The sequence below is a fragment of the Chiloscyllium plagiosum genome, unplaced genomic scaffold (assembly GCF_037043375.1).
Source record: "Chiloscyllium plagiosum isolate Xiang-an unplaced genomic scaffold, Cpla_swu_hap1 HiC_scaffold_2, whole genome shotgun sequence".
Lineage (NCBI taxonomy): Eukaryota > Metazoa > Chordata > Chondrichthyes > Orectolobiformes > Hemiscylliidae > Chiloscyllium > Chiloscyllium plagiosum.
Window position 1 is genome coordinate 58,914,521 of NW_028270140.1, and position 16,539 is coordinate 58,931,059.

The following is a 16,539-nucleotide window of genomic DNA, read 5'->3' on the forward strand; positions in this document are numbered from 1 at the left end:
GTACACAATTCTATTAATATGCACAATAACACAATTATTAAACATTATATTAACTTAATCTCAAATCCACACAATCTTTTATGCTGACTTCCTTCTGGTCTTCTGATTCGGCCCTGGGGTCCCTGGGTTCTGATTGTTCTCCCTGGGTCGTCTTTCATTTTACTGCAAGTGTTTTTACAGGAAACGGCACATTTTGAAAGCAAGATGTCGAGTTCTTCGGATGGCCTTTGCTGTCTGGCTGTATGGCAATTGCTGTGTAATTCAGTGGCAGTTGCTCTGACCAATTCTCAAATGCCCACATTTTTTGTACCCGCAACATCGTTCCCTCTCATTACTCTGATGTAGTCAATATAATAAATTCAATCTCAATTGGGTTTTAGTATCCTGGGCATAAGTTAATTGGTTAAATTTGAATTGTTGTCAAAACAGCAAACAAAACACAGGTTTGCTACATGTATCTAGTTTGGAACAACCCACCTCTTTACTGTTGTGTTTTTGCAGCTGTGACTGTACTTTAAATTTATTTTACAATTCAGAAACAACTTTCTATCTTAAAGTGAGCATAAACTCTTTCGACTTCATAAAAATTGGAAAGATGGTGGCTGAGAGGTGATTTGATTGACGTCTACAAAATTATGAGAGGCATAGAAAGAGTGGATAGTCAGAGGCTTTTTCCAGTGTTGAAGTTTCAGTCAGAAGGGGGCACAGGTTCAAGGTGAGAGGGGGAAAGTTTAAGGGAGATGTGCGAGGGAAGTTTTCATGCAGTGGTAGGAGCCTCGAGTGCACTGCCAGAAGAGGTGGTGGAAGCAGGCATACTGGCAACATTTAAGAAACATCTGGATGGTTACATGAATGGGGGCGGGGGTAATAGGGGTATGGACTGAATAAGGGCAGGAAGTTTTTTTTTGTTTAGTTGGGGGATGATGATTGGCACAGGCTTGGAGGGTAGAAGGGCATGTTCCTGTGCTGTTCTTCTCCTTTGTTCTTTTGATGGAACCAGGTAGAAATTGAAAAAAATTTCCATGTTATTTTGTTTTCCTTTTGTTCACCAAACTGTAAATAGAAAAGAGTTCTGACAATCTTTCTTCTGTTTCAGAAAAGGCGACGGCGGATTGATCGAAGCATGATAGGGGAGCCAACTAACTTTGTTCACACAGCCCATGTAGGATCAGGAGATGTCTTTAATAGTGGAATGAACTCCGTGAGTCCCAATACTTCCCTTTGATATAATATTGCAAAAGTAGATTGAATAGATTTACTTCTAGGTTAAACCATCTCTCGTTGTTTTGATTTGGTCATTTTCTTTACTCCCCTGTTGTTTCATTTCCTCTCTGGCAATGAATGTTTGTTCTGAGCACATAATCCTCATATGTCCTGTCACCTCAGAGATAATTTGCCTTTTGTCCTTTCTTAGAATGTGAGCAAGGAAGTAGCGTACTGACAGATATCTGAGAACTGGTCCATCACTGCCAAATCTGATCCTGTTATAACCTGAAATAACTCCACGGAGGCCAGTCTCCTCTCACTCAGTCACCCTTTATACCGGAGGTGAGAGTTGATGTAGATGAGGCAATAGCAAGAGGTAGACCAGCTAATGGGAAGGAATTTCCTGGGAAGGAACCAAAGGATCAGTTAAAGTGTGTTTGCTTTAATGCAAGGAGTATCAGGAATAAAAGTGATGAACTTGGAGCATGGATCAGTACCTGGTGCTATGATGTTGTGGCCATAACAGAGACATGGGTTTCTCAGGGGCAGGAATAGTTGCTGGATGTTCCAGGGTTTAGAGCATTTAAAAAGAATAGGGAGGGGGGAGAAAGAGGAGGGGGTGTAGCACTACTAATCAGAGAGCTACACCCCCTCACAGCTACAGAAGCTCCCATTGTCGAGGAAGATCTGCCTACCTAGTCAGTATGGGTGGAAATAAGGAACAGCAAGGGAGCAGTCACCTCGTTAGGGGTTTACTACAGGCCCCCCAATAGCAGCAGGGAGATTGAAGAAAGCATAGGTCGGCAGATTTTGGAAAAGTGTGGACGTAGTAGGGTTTTTGTAATGGGTGACTTTAACTTTCCCAATATTGATTCGAACCTCCTTCGAGCAGAAGATTTGAATGGGGCTGTTTTTGTAAGGTGTGTTCAGGAGGGTTTCCTAACTCAGTACGTTGACAGGCCGACGAGGGGAGAGGCCATTCTAGACTTGGTGCTCGGAAACGAGCCGGGGCAGGTGGTGGGAGAGCATTTTGGTGATAGTGACCACAACTACCTCACATTCTACATAGCTATGGAGAAGGAGAGGATTAGGCAAAATGGGAGGTTATTTAATTGGGGAAGAGGAAACTGTGATGCGATTAGACATGAGTTAGGAAGCATGGATTGGGAGCAATTGTTCTATGGTAAAGGCACTATAGACATGTGGAGACTGTTTAAGGAACAGTTGTTGCAAGTGATGAATAAATATGTCCCTCTGAGACAGGCAGGAAGTGGTAAGATAAAGGAACCTTGGATGACGAAAGCAGTGGAGCTTCTCGTCAAAAGGAAGAAGGTAGCTTACATAAGGTGTAGGATGCTAGGGTCAAGCTCTAGAGGATTACAGGCAGACGAGGAAGGAGCTCAAAAATGGTCTGAGGAGAGCCAGGAGGGGGCACAAGAAAGGCTTGGCAGAACAGATTAGGGAGAACACAAAGGCATTTTACACTTATGTGAGGAATAAGAGAATGGTCAAAGAAAGAGGAGGGCTGATCAGGGATAACATAGGGAACTTGTGTGTGGAGTCTGAGGAGGTAGGGGAAGCCCTAAATGAGTTTTTTGCTTCTGTCTTTACAAAAGAAACGAACTTTGTAGTGAATGAAACCTTTGAAGAGCAAGTGTGCATGCTGGAATGGATAGAGATAGAGGAAGTTGATGTGCTGAAAATTTTGTCAAACATTAAGATTGACAAGTCACCAGGCCCGGACCAGATTTGTCCTCGGCTGCTTTGGGAAATGAGAAATGCAATTGCTTCACCGCTTGCGAAGATCTTTGCATCCTCACTGTCCACTGGAGTCTTACCTGAGGACTGGAGAGAGGCAAATGTAATTCCTCTCTTCAAGAAAGGAAATAGGGAAATCCCCGACAATTACAGACCAGTAAGTCTCATGTCTGTCGTCTGCAAGGTGTTAGAAAGGATCCTGAGGGTTAGGATTTATGACCATCTGGAAGAGCATGGCTTGATTAAATGCAGTCAACACGGCTTTGTGAGGGGCAGGTCATGCCTCACAAACCTTATCGAGTTCTTTGAGGATGTAACTAGAAAAGTTGATGAGGGTCGAGCTGTGGATGTGGTGTATATGGACTTCAGCAAGGCATTTGATAAGGTTCCCCATGGTAGGCTCATTCAGAAGGTCAGGAGGAATGGGATACAGGGGAACTTAGCTGTCTGGATACAGAATTGGCTGGCCAACAGAAGACAGCGAGTGGTAGTAGAAGGAAAATATTCTGCCTGGAAGTCTGTGGTGAGTGGTGTTCCACAGGGCTCTGTCCTTGGGCCTCTACTGTTTGTAATTTTTATTAATGACTTGGATGAGGGGATTGAAGGATGGGTCAGCAAGTTTGCAGACAAAGGTTGGAGGTGTCGTTGACAGTATAGAGGATTGTTGTAGGCTGCAGTGGGACATTGACAGGATGCAGAGATGGGCTGAGAGGTGGCAGATGGAGTTCAACCTGGATAAATGCGAGATGATGCATTTTGGAAGGTCAAATTTGAAAGCTGAGTACAGGATTAAGGATAGGGTTCTTGGCAGTGTGGAGGAACAGAGGGATCTTGGTGTGCAGGTACATAGATCCCTTAAAATTGCCACCCAAGTGGACAGGGTTGTTAAGAAAGCACATGGTGTTTTGGCTTTCATTAACAGGGGGATTGAGTTTAAGAGTCGTGAGATCTTGTTGCATCTCTATAAAACTTTGGTTAGACCGCACTTGGAATACTGCATCCAGTTCTGGTCGCCCTATTATAGGAAAGATGTGGATGCTTTGGAGAGGGTTCAGAGGAGGTTTACCAGGATGCTGCCTGGACTGGAGGGCTTATCTTATGAAGAGAGGTTGACTGAGCTCGAACTTTTTTCATTGGAGAAAAGGAGGAGGAGAGGGGACCTAATTCAGGTATACAAGATAAAGAGAGGCATAGATAGAGTCGATAGCCAGAGACTATTTCCCAGGGCAGAAATGGCTAACACGAGGGGTCATAGTTTTAAGCTGGTTGGGGGAAAGTATAGAGGGGATGTCAGAGGCGGGTTCTTTACACAGAGAGTTGTGAGAGCATGGAATGCGTTGCCAGCAGCAGTTGTGGAAGCAAGGTCATTGGGGACATTTAAGAGACTACTGGACATGCATATGGTCACAGAAATGTGAGGGTACATACATGAGGATCAATGGTTGGCACAACATCGTGGGCTGAAGGGCCTGTTCTGTGCTGTACTGTTCTATGTTCTATGTTCTATTTGCATAGTACATGGACTAGAACCAATCCCGCTAGTGAGAAAAATCCCTGAGACTGCTGTTTATTATATTTTGCCTAACACCCATGTTGTGTGTATGTGTGCCGGTGTGAGACACAATGAAAGACACAAGGAGTACAAATCTTTTTACAATTTCCACCACCAGGAAGAAAGGAAACACCCAAGTGGCCAGTGACCAGCAATCCCCTTCTTCGAGGGCAATGCTGCGTGATCAAACAGTGAAGGGGATGGCAGGGATTAAATCAAAATAGAGTTGTAGGGGAAAATAATACACTCTACTCCCTGCAGTGCCTACCTCTGAGACTGCTGGTTTTTTTTTTTTGCTTTTTTTTCAAGCTTCCCAAATAACAGCATGATGCCAGAAATGCTTTCCCCAATGACAGTTGCAAGCCAATTTCTTCAGGAGCATGCTTTTCTCTTGTTACACTGAAGTAACTCCACAGAGATCAGTATCTCACCACCAAGTCACCCTTTATTTACATGTGTATTGTACTTGATACTGATCCAGCTTTCTCAGAGCTAGCTCTCAGAGTGAACAGGCTGTCTGACACTCTTGTTTATTTTTTTTTATAGAGGCTGGTATGCCATCACCAAGTTACCCTTTATTTACACATGGGGTGTTCTTGACACTGGTCCAGTTCGCTCACAGCCAGCTGTCAGAGTGAACAGAACCTCTGACACTCCTGTTCTTTTTTTTCTTTTTTTATTATTACCCCCACACTATTATCTAACTGCAGTAGTGCTTATTATTCCCCAGCACCCATGTCGTGTGTGTGCAGGTGTGAGACACAGTGAAAGACACAAGGTGTACAAGCATTGCCCTTGACATCAAAGGGCAATGCTGTGTGATCAAACAGTGAAGGGAAGGGTAGGGATTAAATCAAAATGGAGTTGGCGGGGGAAATAATGCACTCCACTCCCTGCAATGCCCACCTCTGAGACTGCTGTTTATTTATTTTTTCTTTTTTTAAATTTACCCTCATTCTACCACCTAACTGCAGTAGTGCTTATTTTTTTCCCCAGCACCCATGTTGTGTGTGGGCAGGCGTGAGACACAGTGAAAGACACAAGGTGCATGAATCTTTATTCAAATCTCTACCACATGAAAGAAAGGAAACACCCGAGTGGCCAGTGACAAGCAGTACCCTTCACATCAAAGGACAATGCTGCGTGATCAAACGGTGAAGGGGAGGGCAGGGATTAAATCAAAATAGAATTGGACGGGGAAATAATGCACTCCACTCCCTGCAGTGCCCACCTCTGAGACTATTGTTTATCTTTTTTTTTACCCCCACATTACCGCCTAACTGCGGTAACACTCCTGTTTACTTCCTTTTTGTTCTTTTTTGTTTTTTCTTTTTTTCTTTTTTGTTCTCAGAGTGAGCAGAACCCCTGATGCTCCTTTTTTTTTGTCTTTTTTATCCCCACATTACCGCCTAACTGCGGTAACACTCCTGTTTACTTCCTTTTTGTTCTTTTTTGTTTTTTCTTTTTTTCTTTTTTGTTCTCAGAGTGAGCAGAACCCCTGATGCTCCTTTTTTTTTGTCTTTTTTATCCCCACATTACCGCCTAACTGCGGTAACACTCCTGTTTACTTCCTTTTTGTTCTTTTTTGTTTTTTCTTTTTTTCTTTTTTGTTCTCAGAGTGAGCAGAACCCCTGATGCTCCTTTTTTTTTGTCTTTTTTATCCCCACACTACCGCCTAACTATGGTCATGCTTATTTTTTCCCAGCACCCATGTTGTGTGTGTGCAGGTGTGAGACACAGTGAAAGACACAAGGTGCACGAATCTTTATTCAAATTTCCACTACCAGGAAGAAAAGAAACACCCGAGTGGCCTGTGTCAAGCAGTGTTCTTCACATCAAAGGGCAATGCTGCGTGATCAAACAGTGAAGGGGAGGGCAGGGATTAAATCAAAATAGAATTGGAGGGGGAAATAATGCACTCCAGTACCTGCGGTGCCCACCTCTGAGACTGCTGTTTATTTTTTTTTTGTTGAGTCCTTGCACGCACGCACACACTGATCCAGCTCCCTCAGAACCAGCACTGAGTGAACCGAACCTCTGACACTCCTGTTTTTTTTTCAGGAGAGTCCTTGAATACTGGTCCAGCTCCTTCAGAGCCATATCTTAGAGTGAGCAAGATATCTGACACTCCTGTTTTTATTTATTTATTTATTTTAAACCCCCCACACTCCCGTCTAACTGCGGTAGTGCTTATTTTTTCCCCAGCACCCATGTTGTGTGTGTGCAGGTGTGAGACACAGTGAGAGACACCAGGTGTACGAATCTTTATTCAATTTCCACCACCAGGAAGAAAGGAAACACCCGAGTGGCCAGCGACAAGCAGTGCCCTTCACATCAAAGGGTAATGCTGTGTGATCAAACAGTGAAGGGGAGGGCAGGGATTAAATCAAAATAGAGTTGGAGGGGGAAATAATGCACTCCACTCCCTGCGGCACCCACCTCTGAGACTGCTGAAGGAGTGTCGCTCCGAAAGCTAGTGTGCTTCCAGTTAAACTTGTTGGACTATAACCTGGTGTTGTGTGATTTTTAACCTTGTACACCCCAGTCCAACACCGGCATCTCCAAATTGAGAGTTTAGTTATTATTATTTCCTTAATTAAATTCTGTCTGCAAATTACTTGTGGCATTTTTGAAATGACATGTGTTGGTAAAATGAACTAAGACAGTAAATCTGCAACCTAAATGTTCTTATGCAGAACATTGACAATTATTGTTAAAGACTACAGTCTGTCGAACAGTTGTGAGAATAATTGCATTTTTTAATGTAATCTAAAGACTTTTAGGTTAAATGAGGTTGTGAAGTTCTGATCTTACAAGTTTAAAATTCTCAGGCCTTTAAATGGCTTAATGATACAGAAGAATCTTCTTTGTCTTAAGTAACTCCTGACACCAATTGAAAGTCTTTGTTGTGCATTGCATAGACAACGACGAAATCATAAATTACAGTTCCTGCTTTGTCAGTGCCTGAATACCTGGTGCAAAGCTCAAATATTGCTGGTGGTTTAGATACTGAAATGCCATCTTTGCTCCCACACATGATACTCTGTCTTCAAATACTCCCATGTAACTGATTGAATTTCATGATTAAAACCAATCCTAATAAGGATTTTACATCCACATTAAGCGTAATGGCAATGATTGAGAGACTACTAAGTTCTTCCATATTCCAGTTGTAGACAGAGCCTTTATTCCAGCCTTCCCGTTTACAAGCAGTCTGTGCAATGCTTCCTAGACCAGCACAGACATGAGGTATGGGAGCGGAATTAGGGTATTAGGCCCAAAAAGCATCAGCACTGAAGTAAAGAGTTCTATGCCTCTAATCTGCCCTGTGCTAAGTTTCAAACAATGGTTCAACCAGTTCACAATTTCTCTGGATCCAGTTTAGGAAGTACTTCCCCGAGAGTTAATGCACCAATAAATTTAGCCTTTTACATGAGAACTAAGTTGCTAATAAGAGCCATATCCATTTAAATCCTGTTTCTGGTATTACAAAAATAAAAAAAATTAGATTCATTCTTGAAAAATCCAAACATCAAAGTAATATGTTGACTTTCTCTATCTCCTAAATAAGCATAACATCTCAACATACAAATTCTCAACATAGAACATTAATAATAACATAAATCGGAAACTGTGGCCAGATTTCATTTTGAGGTCTTACTAAAGCTAAATGACTATCTTCAAGTCCTTTATGTGTTTCTGACACCAGCTGCTTACAAGTTAAGTCTTCAGTAGCTTCTGTAAATTGAAGCAAGGCTGAAATGTGATCCAACAGTCAGATCTAAGGCTGCAATTTGTCCATTATCTATATGGTAATTCTAAAGGGATATAGATCAGCATTGTATATGGAAGTGCTCATTTAATTTCTAATTTAACAAGGACTGTTAACAATTTTACTAGTTATGTTCTAATTGATACAGGTAGGAGTTAATGCAACAGGCCCTGGAGGGTAAGATTTAAAATGTGAAGGAAAAAGGAGGGAAAATACACTTTTTTTTGAATAGTAAATTATCTTCTTTTAAAATATTTTATCTGCTAAGATTGAAAGTTGTTCATATGATCATTTTTAATCCATTTTTATGAGCAGTTGGTAACTTATTTTGCATATAGCACAGCCAAACCTTGCATGAATAATTCCTCTAAATTAACAGCAAATTGACGTAAGTTCTTAAAAACTAAGCTACAGTTAAGCTGTTCTTTTGTTTTAACATTGCAGCTGCCAGCTGAATTCTGCTTGATATGATAAAAATAGCACTTCCTCTTTTCAGGTTATTTTTCGTACTGGTATGCTTTCACAACACTTTTACTCCTTCTGTAAATGATGTTATGTATGATTACAAAGAACTGAATTACACCTATGTTGTAGCTCCTTTTGGGGAGTTAGAGGGTAAATGACAGTGCATGTTGTGCTCAGTAAGCTACTTCATTATGTGCATCAGCCAAATAATTAAACGTTTAAAATATTTTTAATTTTCTACATTAGGTTTTTTAGATTAGACTCCCCTACAGTGTGGAAACAGGCTCTTCGGTCCAACAAGTCAACACCGACCCTCCAAAGAGTAACCCACCCAGACCCATTTCCCTCTGACTAATCGGGGCGGCACAGTGGCTCAGTGGTTAGCACTGCTGCCTCACAGCACCTGGGACCCACATTCGATTCCAGCCTCGGGCGACTGTCTGTGTGGAGTTTGCACATTCTCCCTGTGTCTGCATGATTTTCCTCTGGGCACTCAGGTTTCCTCCCACAGTCCCAAGATGTGCAGGTTAGGTGAAGTTTTTCCTGAAGAAGGGCTTATGCCCGAAACGTCGATTCTCCTGTTCCCTGGATGCTGCCTGACCTGCTGCGCTTTTCCAGCAACACATTTTCAGCCATGCTAAGTTGCCCATAGAGTTATGTGCATTAGTCAGGGGTATATTTGGGGAATGAGTCTGGGTGGGTTACTCTTCGGAGGGTCGGTGTGGACTAGTTGGGCCAAAGGGCCTGATTCCACACTGCAGGGAATCTAATCTAGTGCAGTTAACACTATGGGCAATTTAGCATGGCCAATTCACATAACCTGCACATCTTTAGACTGTGATAGGAAACCAGAGCACACGGAGGACACCCACGCAGACACGGGGAGAATGTGCAAATTCCACACGGTCACCCGAGGTGAGAATCGAATCTGGGTCCCTGGTGCTGAGAGGCTGCAATGCTAACCACTGAGCCACCATGTTGCCCCTTTGGCTGGGCAGTATTAGTTCCAGTTTGCTCCAGTTCTCTGAATGTACCCTAAGGAGCTATGGTAATTTTCAGCATTAAAAGAAAATCTGTAATTCAACTAAAACAATCTCACGTATAGTCTAGGGAGTCAGCAATAAGCATGCAGTTGCCATCAGGAAATATTAGTATATCGCTGTCACATTTTTAATAGATCTTCAAGAAATAAAACACAACAATAGAACAGCTACAACGCCAGGGTTCTGTTGGATTTCAAATTTATTTATATCCTAAAATTTAGTTAGTTCAAGCATTTAGGTGTCCTGTAGTAAATAATGCAGCTAAAGGATGTCAATTATTGTCAAAGAACAATTTAAAGATATGAAGAACTCCTGCTTTCTTTTTCTGACAGAACTTAAAGATCACCAATAACTGAGATTTACTTTGGAAAACAGGAAAGTATTTTGGGCATTTTGAAGTACAAGTAATACACATAGAAAACACTAACTAATTTATTAACCTTCAAGGATTGAGAAATATAAAGCTCATTTTGATTAGGGAAGTAAAAGACTCAAATTCAGCAAACTTAGAAACATAGCCCAAATTTTGACCTGAGAGTTATTCTCTCAGCACTAGTCTCAAGAAATATTAGACTGTTTTTCCAAGCCAAGGTCATGGTATATGATGCATTCTGCTCATTACAGGATGTGCATGCACAGAGGTGATGTCAGTTGATTTTATTACTAGAGGGCTGGGGGAAAAATATCTTGTGAAAGTGTTAACCAACATTGGATTTGTAGCACCATATAGTCTTTCCTTCTAGGTTAAACTTCAGTAAGTTGGTGTTATTTTTGTTTAGATTGTATTTGACTAAAATCCTGAGTTAGCACTAACTCAACAAAGATGCTGTATTTGCATTTCCCAAACATACAAAGTATCAGTGTATTTGAAGCAAGAAACCAAATTAGATTAGATTACTTACAGTGTGGAAACAGGCCCTTCGGCCCAACAAGTCCACACCGACCCACCTAAGCACAACCCACCCAGACCCATTCCCCTACATTTACCCCTTCACCTAACACTACGGGCAATTTAGCATGGCCAATTCACCTAACCTGCATATTTTTGGACTGTGGGAGGAAACTGGTGCACCCAGAGGAAACCCACGCAGACATGGGGAGTATGTGCAAACTCCACAAAGACAGTTGCCCGAGGCAGGAATTGAACCCAGGTCTCTGGCGCTGTGAGGCAGCAGTGCTAACCACTGTGCTACCGTACCGCTTTATATTTCTCAATCGTTGAAATTAACTAATGAAGTGCTCATCTGTGCTGTATTTTTGTTTTACTGATAATGAATAATTGAAAATGATAGCCCTTAAAAAGGTTGCAGCATTTTAATAAGTTATCTCCTTACGCTGATGATGTTGCACTTTGTTTTGTAAGCTTAGAAATGTATTCACTTCCTTTGACATTTAAGTAGTACTAACGAGGTAACAATGGGGAGTGATGCAGAATGGAGATAGACCCTATTGTATCAGATTGCCGAAAAGGCTGTAAATTTTGCTCTTATGCATGGGATTGAGTTAGAGATAGATCAAGCAGTTAAGCAAAAATGAATAAAGCTTCGATGGCAAATTGACCCAGGTTTACTTCCCCACCCCACCTAGCATTTCACTAGATTGTGAATGCTGTGACTTAGGAGTAGCAATCAGACTTAAGCTTTTCTTTTAAGGGACAGTTCTTGGCACAGTTCAGAACATGAATAGGAAAGAAAAATGGGTTATCAAACCTTCATGCCAACCCAATGTCAGCTTAGTGCTAACTCATGCCAATTCACCAACCAATTCCTCTTTGCCATTATGATTTCCTTCCAACTCACCAAATATTCAACATGGACGTACGTCAAGAGCCAAGCTGAGATGAAATAATGTTCTCGATACCTATTAAACGATTTCACTATATAGTAGAAATCTTCTTAGTCTTGACAGCTCATTCAATACATTTGAATCCTCACAAGTAATTTAGCACTAATAGAAACAAATGCATTCATTACCATACATCTAAGATAGCCAGCCCTTTAATAACCTCTTTGAGTTGTCAACCAATTTGTGTCTCATACTTATGAAATAACTGCACAGAGGCCAATGTCCTGTCACCAAGTCACCCTTTATTTACTAGTGCACAATACACTGGTTGTGGTCAGCCAGCTCGGAGTCAGACTTTAACTGAGCAGATTCTAATTTCCTGGTTGTATTTTTTTTCTTTACTTTAAAAACCTGTGCACTGCTGCCAAACAGCAGTAGTACCTATTTTCTCCCAGCACCTAGTGTTTTGTGTGTGTAGGTGTAGGACACAGTGAAGAAACATCAAGTGCAGAAAGCTTTATTATCATTCCATCTCCAGGAAGAAAACCTCCCAAGTGGTTAGTGACAAGCAAACATGAGCAAGCGAATGAACGGGAGAGTAGGGATTAAATCAAAATAGAATTGAAGGGGAAATAAAGCACTCCATGCCTCGCAGTGCCCACCTCTCCCTGAAGACCTCGAGAGTATTGGTACACTTCATGTGCTCCATCTTCAGGAATACCCGGTCGCAAACATAACTGCGAAAGAGGAGTAGGCAATCAGCCATAACAACCCCCTTCACAGCCTGCTGCCTGGACTTATTAATGGATAGCCTGGCCAGGCTCAGGAACAGATCCATGAGGAGACCCTTTCCTGTCCGCATTGGGTGCCCAAAGACCAAGAGCATGGGACTGAAGTGCAAACAAAAGGCAGAGGTGAAGGTTTTTCAGATAACTAAAAAGAGAATGAAGTGCCCGCACCCAACATATACATGGTGCACAATGCCACAGAACAAACAGTTGGGCTGGGAGTCCTTGAACCACTGCAATCTGCAGTTGCATGGGAATGGTGTATGCAGCACCCTTCACCCCAGATCCCCAAAGGAAAGAGAGAGGACTCCCACATTGAGAACCCTCAACTGGGGATCGTCCATCGCCAGGAGGTAAGTGGGCATGCCAAGGCATGTCCGGGTAGTGGAAGAGGAAAAAGAAGCAGATGGTGTGCAGGGCCTGCCGATTTACATCTTTGAACGAGACAAAAGTAAAATTCTGGAAGCAGCTCAGGTTGTGGGGCACATACTCCCGTGAGAAATATGGGATCCTGGGGCTAATGTGAAATTCCATCCAAGCAGGTAACGTGCTGACGGGATTCCACTGCACACCTAGTAAACTGGATACAAAATTGGCTTGATGGTAGGAAACAGAGTGTAATAGTGGAAGGATGCTTGTCAGATTTGAGGCCTGTGACATAGAACAATACAACACAGAACAGGCCCTTCGGCCCACGATGTTGTGCCGAACATTTGACCTAGCTTAAGCACCCATCCATGTACCTATTCAATTGCCGCTTAAAGGTCGCCAATGATTCTGACTCTGCCACTCCCACAGGAAGCGCATTCCATGCCCCCACCACTCTCTGGGTAAAGAACCTACCCCTGACATCCCCCCTATACCTTCCACCCTTCACCTTAAATTTATGTCCCCTTGTAACACTCTGTTGTACCCAGGGAAAAAGTTTCTGACTGTCTACTCTATCTATTCCTCTGATCATCTTATAAACCTCTATCAAGTCACCCCTCATCCTTCGCCGTTCCAATGAGAAAAGGCCTAGCACTCTCAACCTATCCTCGTACGACCTATTCTCCATTCCAGGCAACATCCTGGTAAATCTTCTCTGCACCCTCTCCAAAGCTTCCACATCTTTCCTAAAGTGAGGCGACCAGAACTGCACAGATCACTCCAAATGTGGCCTAACCAAAGTCCTGTACAGTTGCAACATCACTTCACGACTCTTGAATTCAATCCCTCTGCTAATGAACGCTAATACACCATAGGTCTTCTTACAAGCTCTATCCACCTGAGTGGTAACTTTCAAAGATCTATGAACATAGATCTCTCTGCTCCTCCACCTTACTAAGAACCCTACCGTTAACCCTGTATTCTGCATTCTTATTTGTCCTTCCAAAATGGATAACCTCACACTTGGCAGGGTTGAACTCCATCTGCCACTCCTCAGCCCAGCTCTGCATCATATCTAAGTCCCTTTGCAGCCGACAACAGCCCTCCTCACTATCCACAACTCCACCAATCTTCATATCATCTGCAAATTTACTGACCCACCCTTCGACTCCCTCTTCCAAGTCATTAATAAAAATTACAAACAGCAGAGGACCCAGAACTGATCTCTGCAGAACTCCACTTGTAACTGGGCTCCAGGCTGAATATTTACCATCTACCACCACTCTCTGACTTCGACCAGTTAGCCAGTTTTCTATCCAACTGGCCAAATTTCCCTCTATCCCATGCCTCCTGACTTTCCGCATAAGCCTACCATGGGGAACCTTATCAAATGCCTTACTAAAATCCATGTACACTACATCCACTGCTCTACCCTCATCCACATGCTTGGTCACCCCCTCAAAGAATTCAATAAGACTTGTAAGGCAAGACCTACCCTTCACAAATCCGTGCTCGCTGTCCCTAATCAAGCAGTGTCTTTCTAGATACTCATAAATCCTATCCCTCAGTACCCTTTCCATTACTTTGCCTACCACCGAAGTAAGACTAACTGGCCTGTAATTCCCGGGGTTATCCATATTCCCTTTTTTGAACAGGGGCACAACATTCGCCACTCTCCAGTCCTCTGGTACCACCCCCGTTGACAGTGAAGACAAAAAGATCATTGCCAACGGTTCTACAATTTCCTCTCTTGCTTCCCACATAATCCTAGGATATATCCCGTCAGGCCCGGGGGACTTGTCTATCTTCAAGTTGTTCAAAATGTCCAACACATCTTCCTTCCTAACAAGTATCTCTTCTAGCTTACCAGTCCGTTTCACACTCTCCTCTTCAACAATACGGTCCCTCTCGTTTGTAAATACTGAAGAAAAGTACTCATTCAAGACCTCTCCTATCTCTTCCGACTCAAAACACAGTCTCCCACTACTGTCCTTGATCGGACCTACCCTCGTTCTCGTCATTCTCATGTTTCTCACATACGCATAAAATGCCTTGGGGTTATCCTTGATCCTATCCACCAAAGATTTTTCATGCCCTCTCTTAGCTCTCCTAATCCCTTTCTTCAGCTCCCTTCTGGCTATCCTGTATCCCTCCAGTGCTCTGTCTGAACCTTGTTTCCTCAACCTTATGTAAGCCTCCTTCTTCCTCTTTACAAGACATTCAACCTCCCTCGTCAACCAAGGTTCCCTCACACGACCATCTCTTTCCTGCCTGACAGGTACATACATATCAAGGACACGTCGTATCTGTTCCTTGAAAAAGTTCCACATTTCCACGACATCCTTCCCTGACAGCCTATGCTCCCAACTTATGCTCCTCAGATCCTGTCTTACAGCATCTTATCTACCCTTCCCCCAATTGTAAAACCTACCCTGTTGCACGCACCTATCTCTCTCCATAACCAAGGTGAAAGTCACAGAATTGTGGTCACCATCACCAAAATGTACACCCACTAACAAGCCCATCACTTGTCCCGGTTCATTACCAAGTACCAAATCCAATATGGCCTCCCCTCTGGTCGGACAATCTACATACTGAGTTAGAAAAGCTTCCTGGACACACTGCACAAACACCGCCCCATCCAATCTACTTGATCTAAAGAGCTTCCAATCAATATTTGGGAAGTTGAAATCGCCCATGACTACTACCCTGTGGCTTCTGCACCTTTCCAAAATCCGTTTCCCAATCTGTTTCTCCACATCTCTGCTGCTATTGGGGGGCCTATAGTAAACACCCAACAAGGTGACTGCACCTTTCCTATTTCTGACTTCAGCCCATACTACCTCCAAAGGCAGATCCCCCTCGAACTGCCTTTCTGCAGCCGTTATACCATTTCTAATTAGCAATGTCACCCCCCCTCCTTTTTTACCACCCTCCCTAATCTTACTGAAAGTGACTAGTGAAGTGTCTCAGGGGGTGCTGCTGGCCCCATTATTCTTTGTTATCTATGTCAATGATTTGGATGAGAATGTACAAGCCATAATTAGTAAGTTTGCTGATGACACAAAAGTAGGCAGTATCGTGGACAGTGAGAAAGGTTATCAGAAATTGCAGCAAGACCTTGATCAGCTGTGGAAATGCACTGAGAAATGGCAAATGAAGTTTAATATTGTTAAGTGTGAGGTCTTGCATGTTGGAAAGTCAAATCAAGGTAGGAGTTTCATAGTGAACAGTGGGGACTTAAGGAGTGTACTGGAGTGGAGGGATCTTGGAATTCAGGTTCACAGTTCTCTGAAAGTGGAGTCACAGGTAGACAGGACAGTGAAGAAGCTTTTTGGCATGCTGGCCTTCATCAGTCAAGGCATTGAGTATAGAAGTTGGGAAGTTATTTGGCAATTATACAGGACGTTGATGAGGCCACACTTAGAGTATTGTGTTCGGTTTTGGTCACCTTGTTATAGGAAGGGTGTTATTAAACTGGAAAGAGTGCAAAAGATATTTATAAAAATGTTGCCTAGACTCAATGGTTTGAGTTATGGGGAGAGATTCAACAAGCTAGGAGTTTTTCTTTAGAGCATAGGACACTAAGAGAGGGGACCTTATGGAGGAGTATTCGATCAGGTGAGGCATGGATAGGGTGAATGCACTCAGTCTTTTTCCCAGGGTTGGGGAATCGAGGTCAAGAGGGCATCAATTTAAGATTAGAACGACAAGAATAAAAGGGTAACTGAGGGGCAACCTTTTTACACAGAGAGTGGTACACATTTGGAATGAGCTGCCAGAGGAAGTGGTTGAGGTAGA

The 16,539-nt window shown here is 42.9% G+C and overlaps 1 protein-coding gene across 3 annotated transcripts in view; it reads left to right on the forward strand.

Moving 5' to 3' along the window:
- cdc42se2 (CDC42 small effector 2) overlaps positions 1–16,539 on the forward strand; it is a 318,114-nt gene that overhangs the window by 283,607 nt on the left and 17,968 nt on the right. For all 3 annotated transcript variants that reach the window (XM_043714273.2, XM_043714265.2, XM_087996990.1), the window contains one exon: positions 1,097–1,201. In XM_043714273.2, coding sequence (XP_043570208.1) covers positions 1,097–1,201 — 105 coding nt within the window. The remainder of the gene's footprint in view (positions 1–1,096; positions 1,202–16,539) is intronic.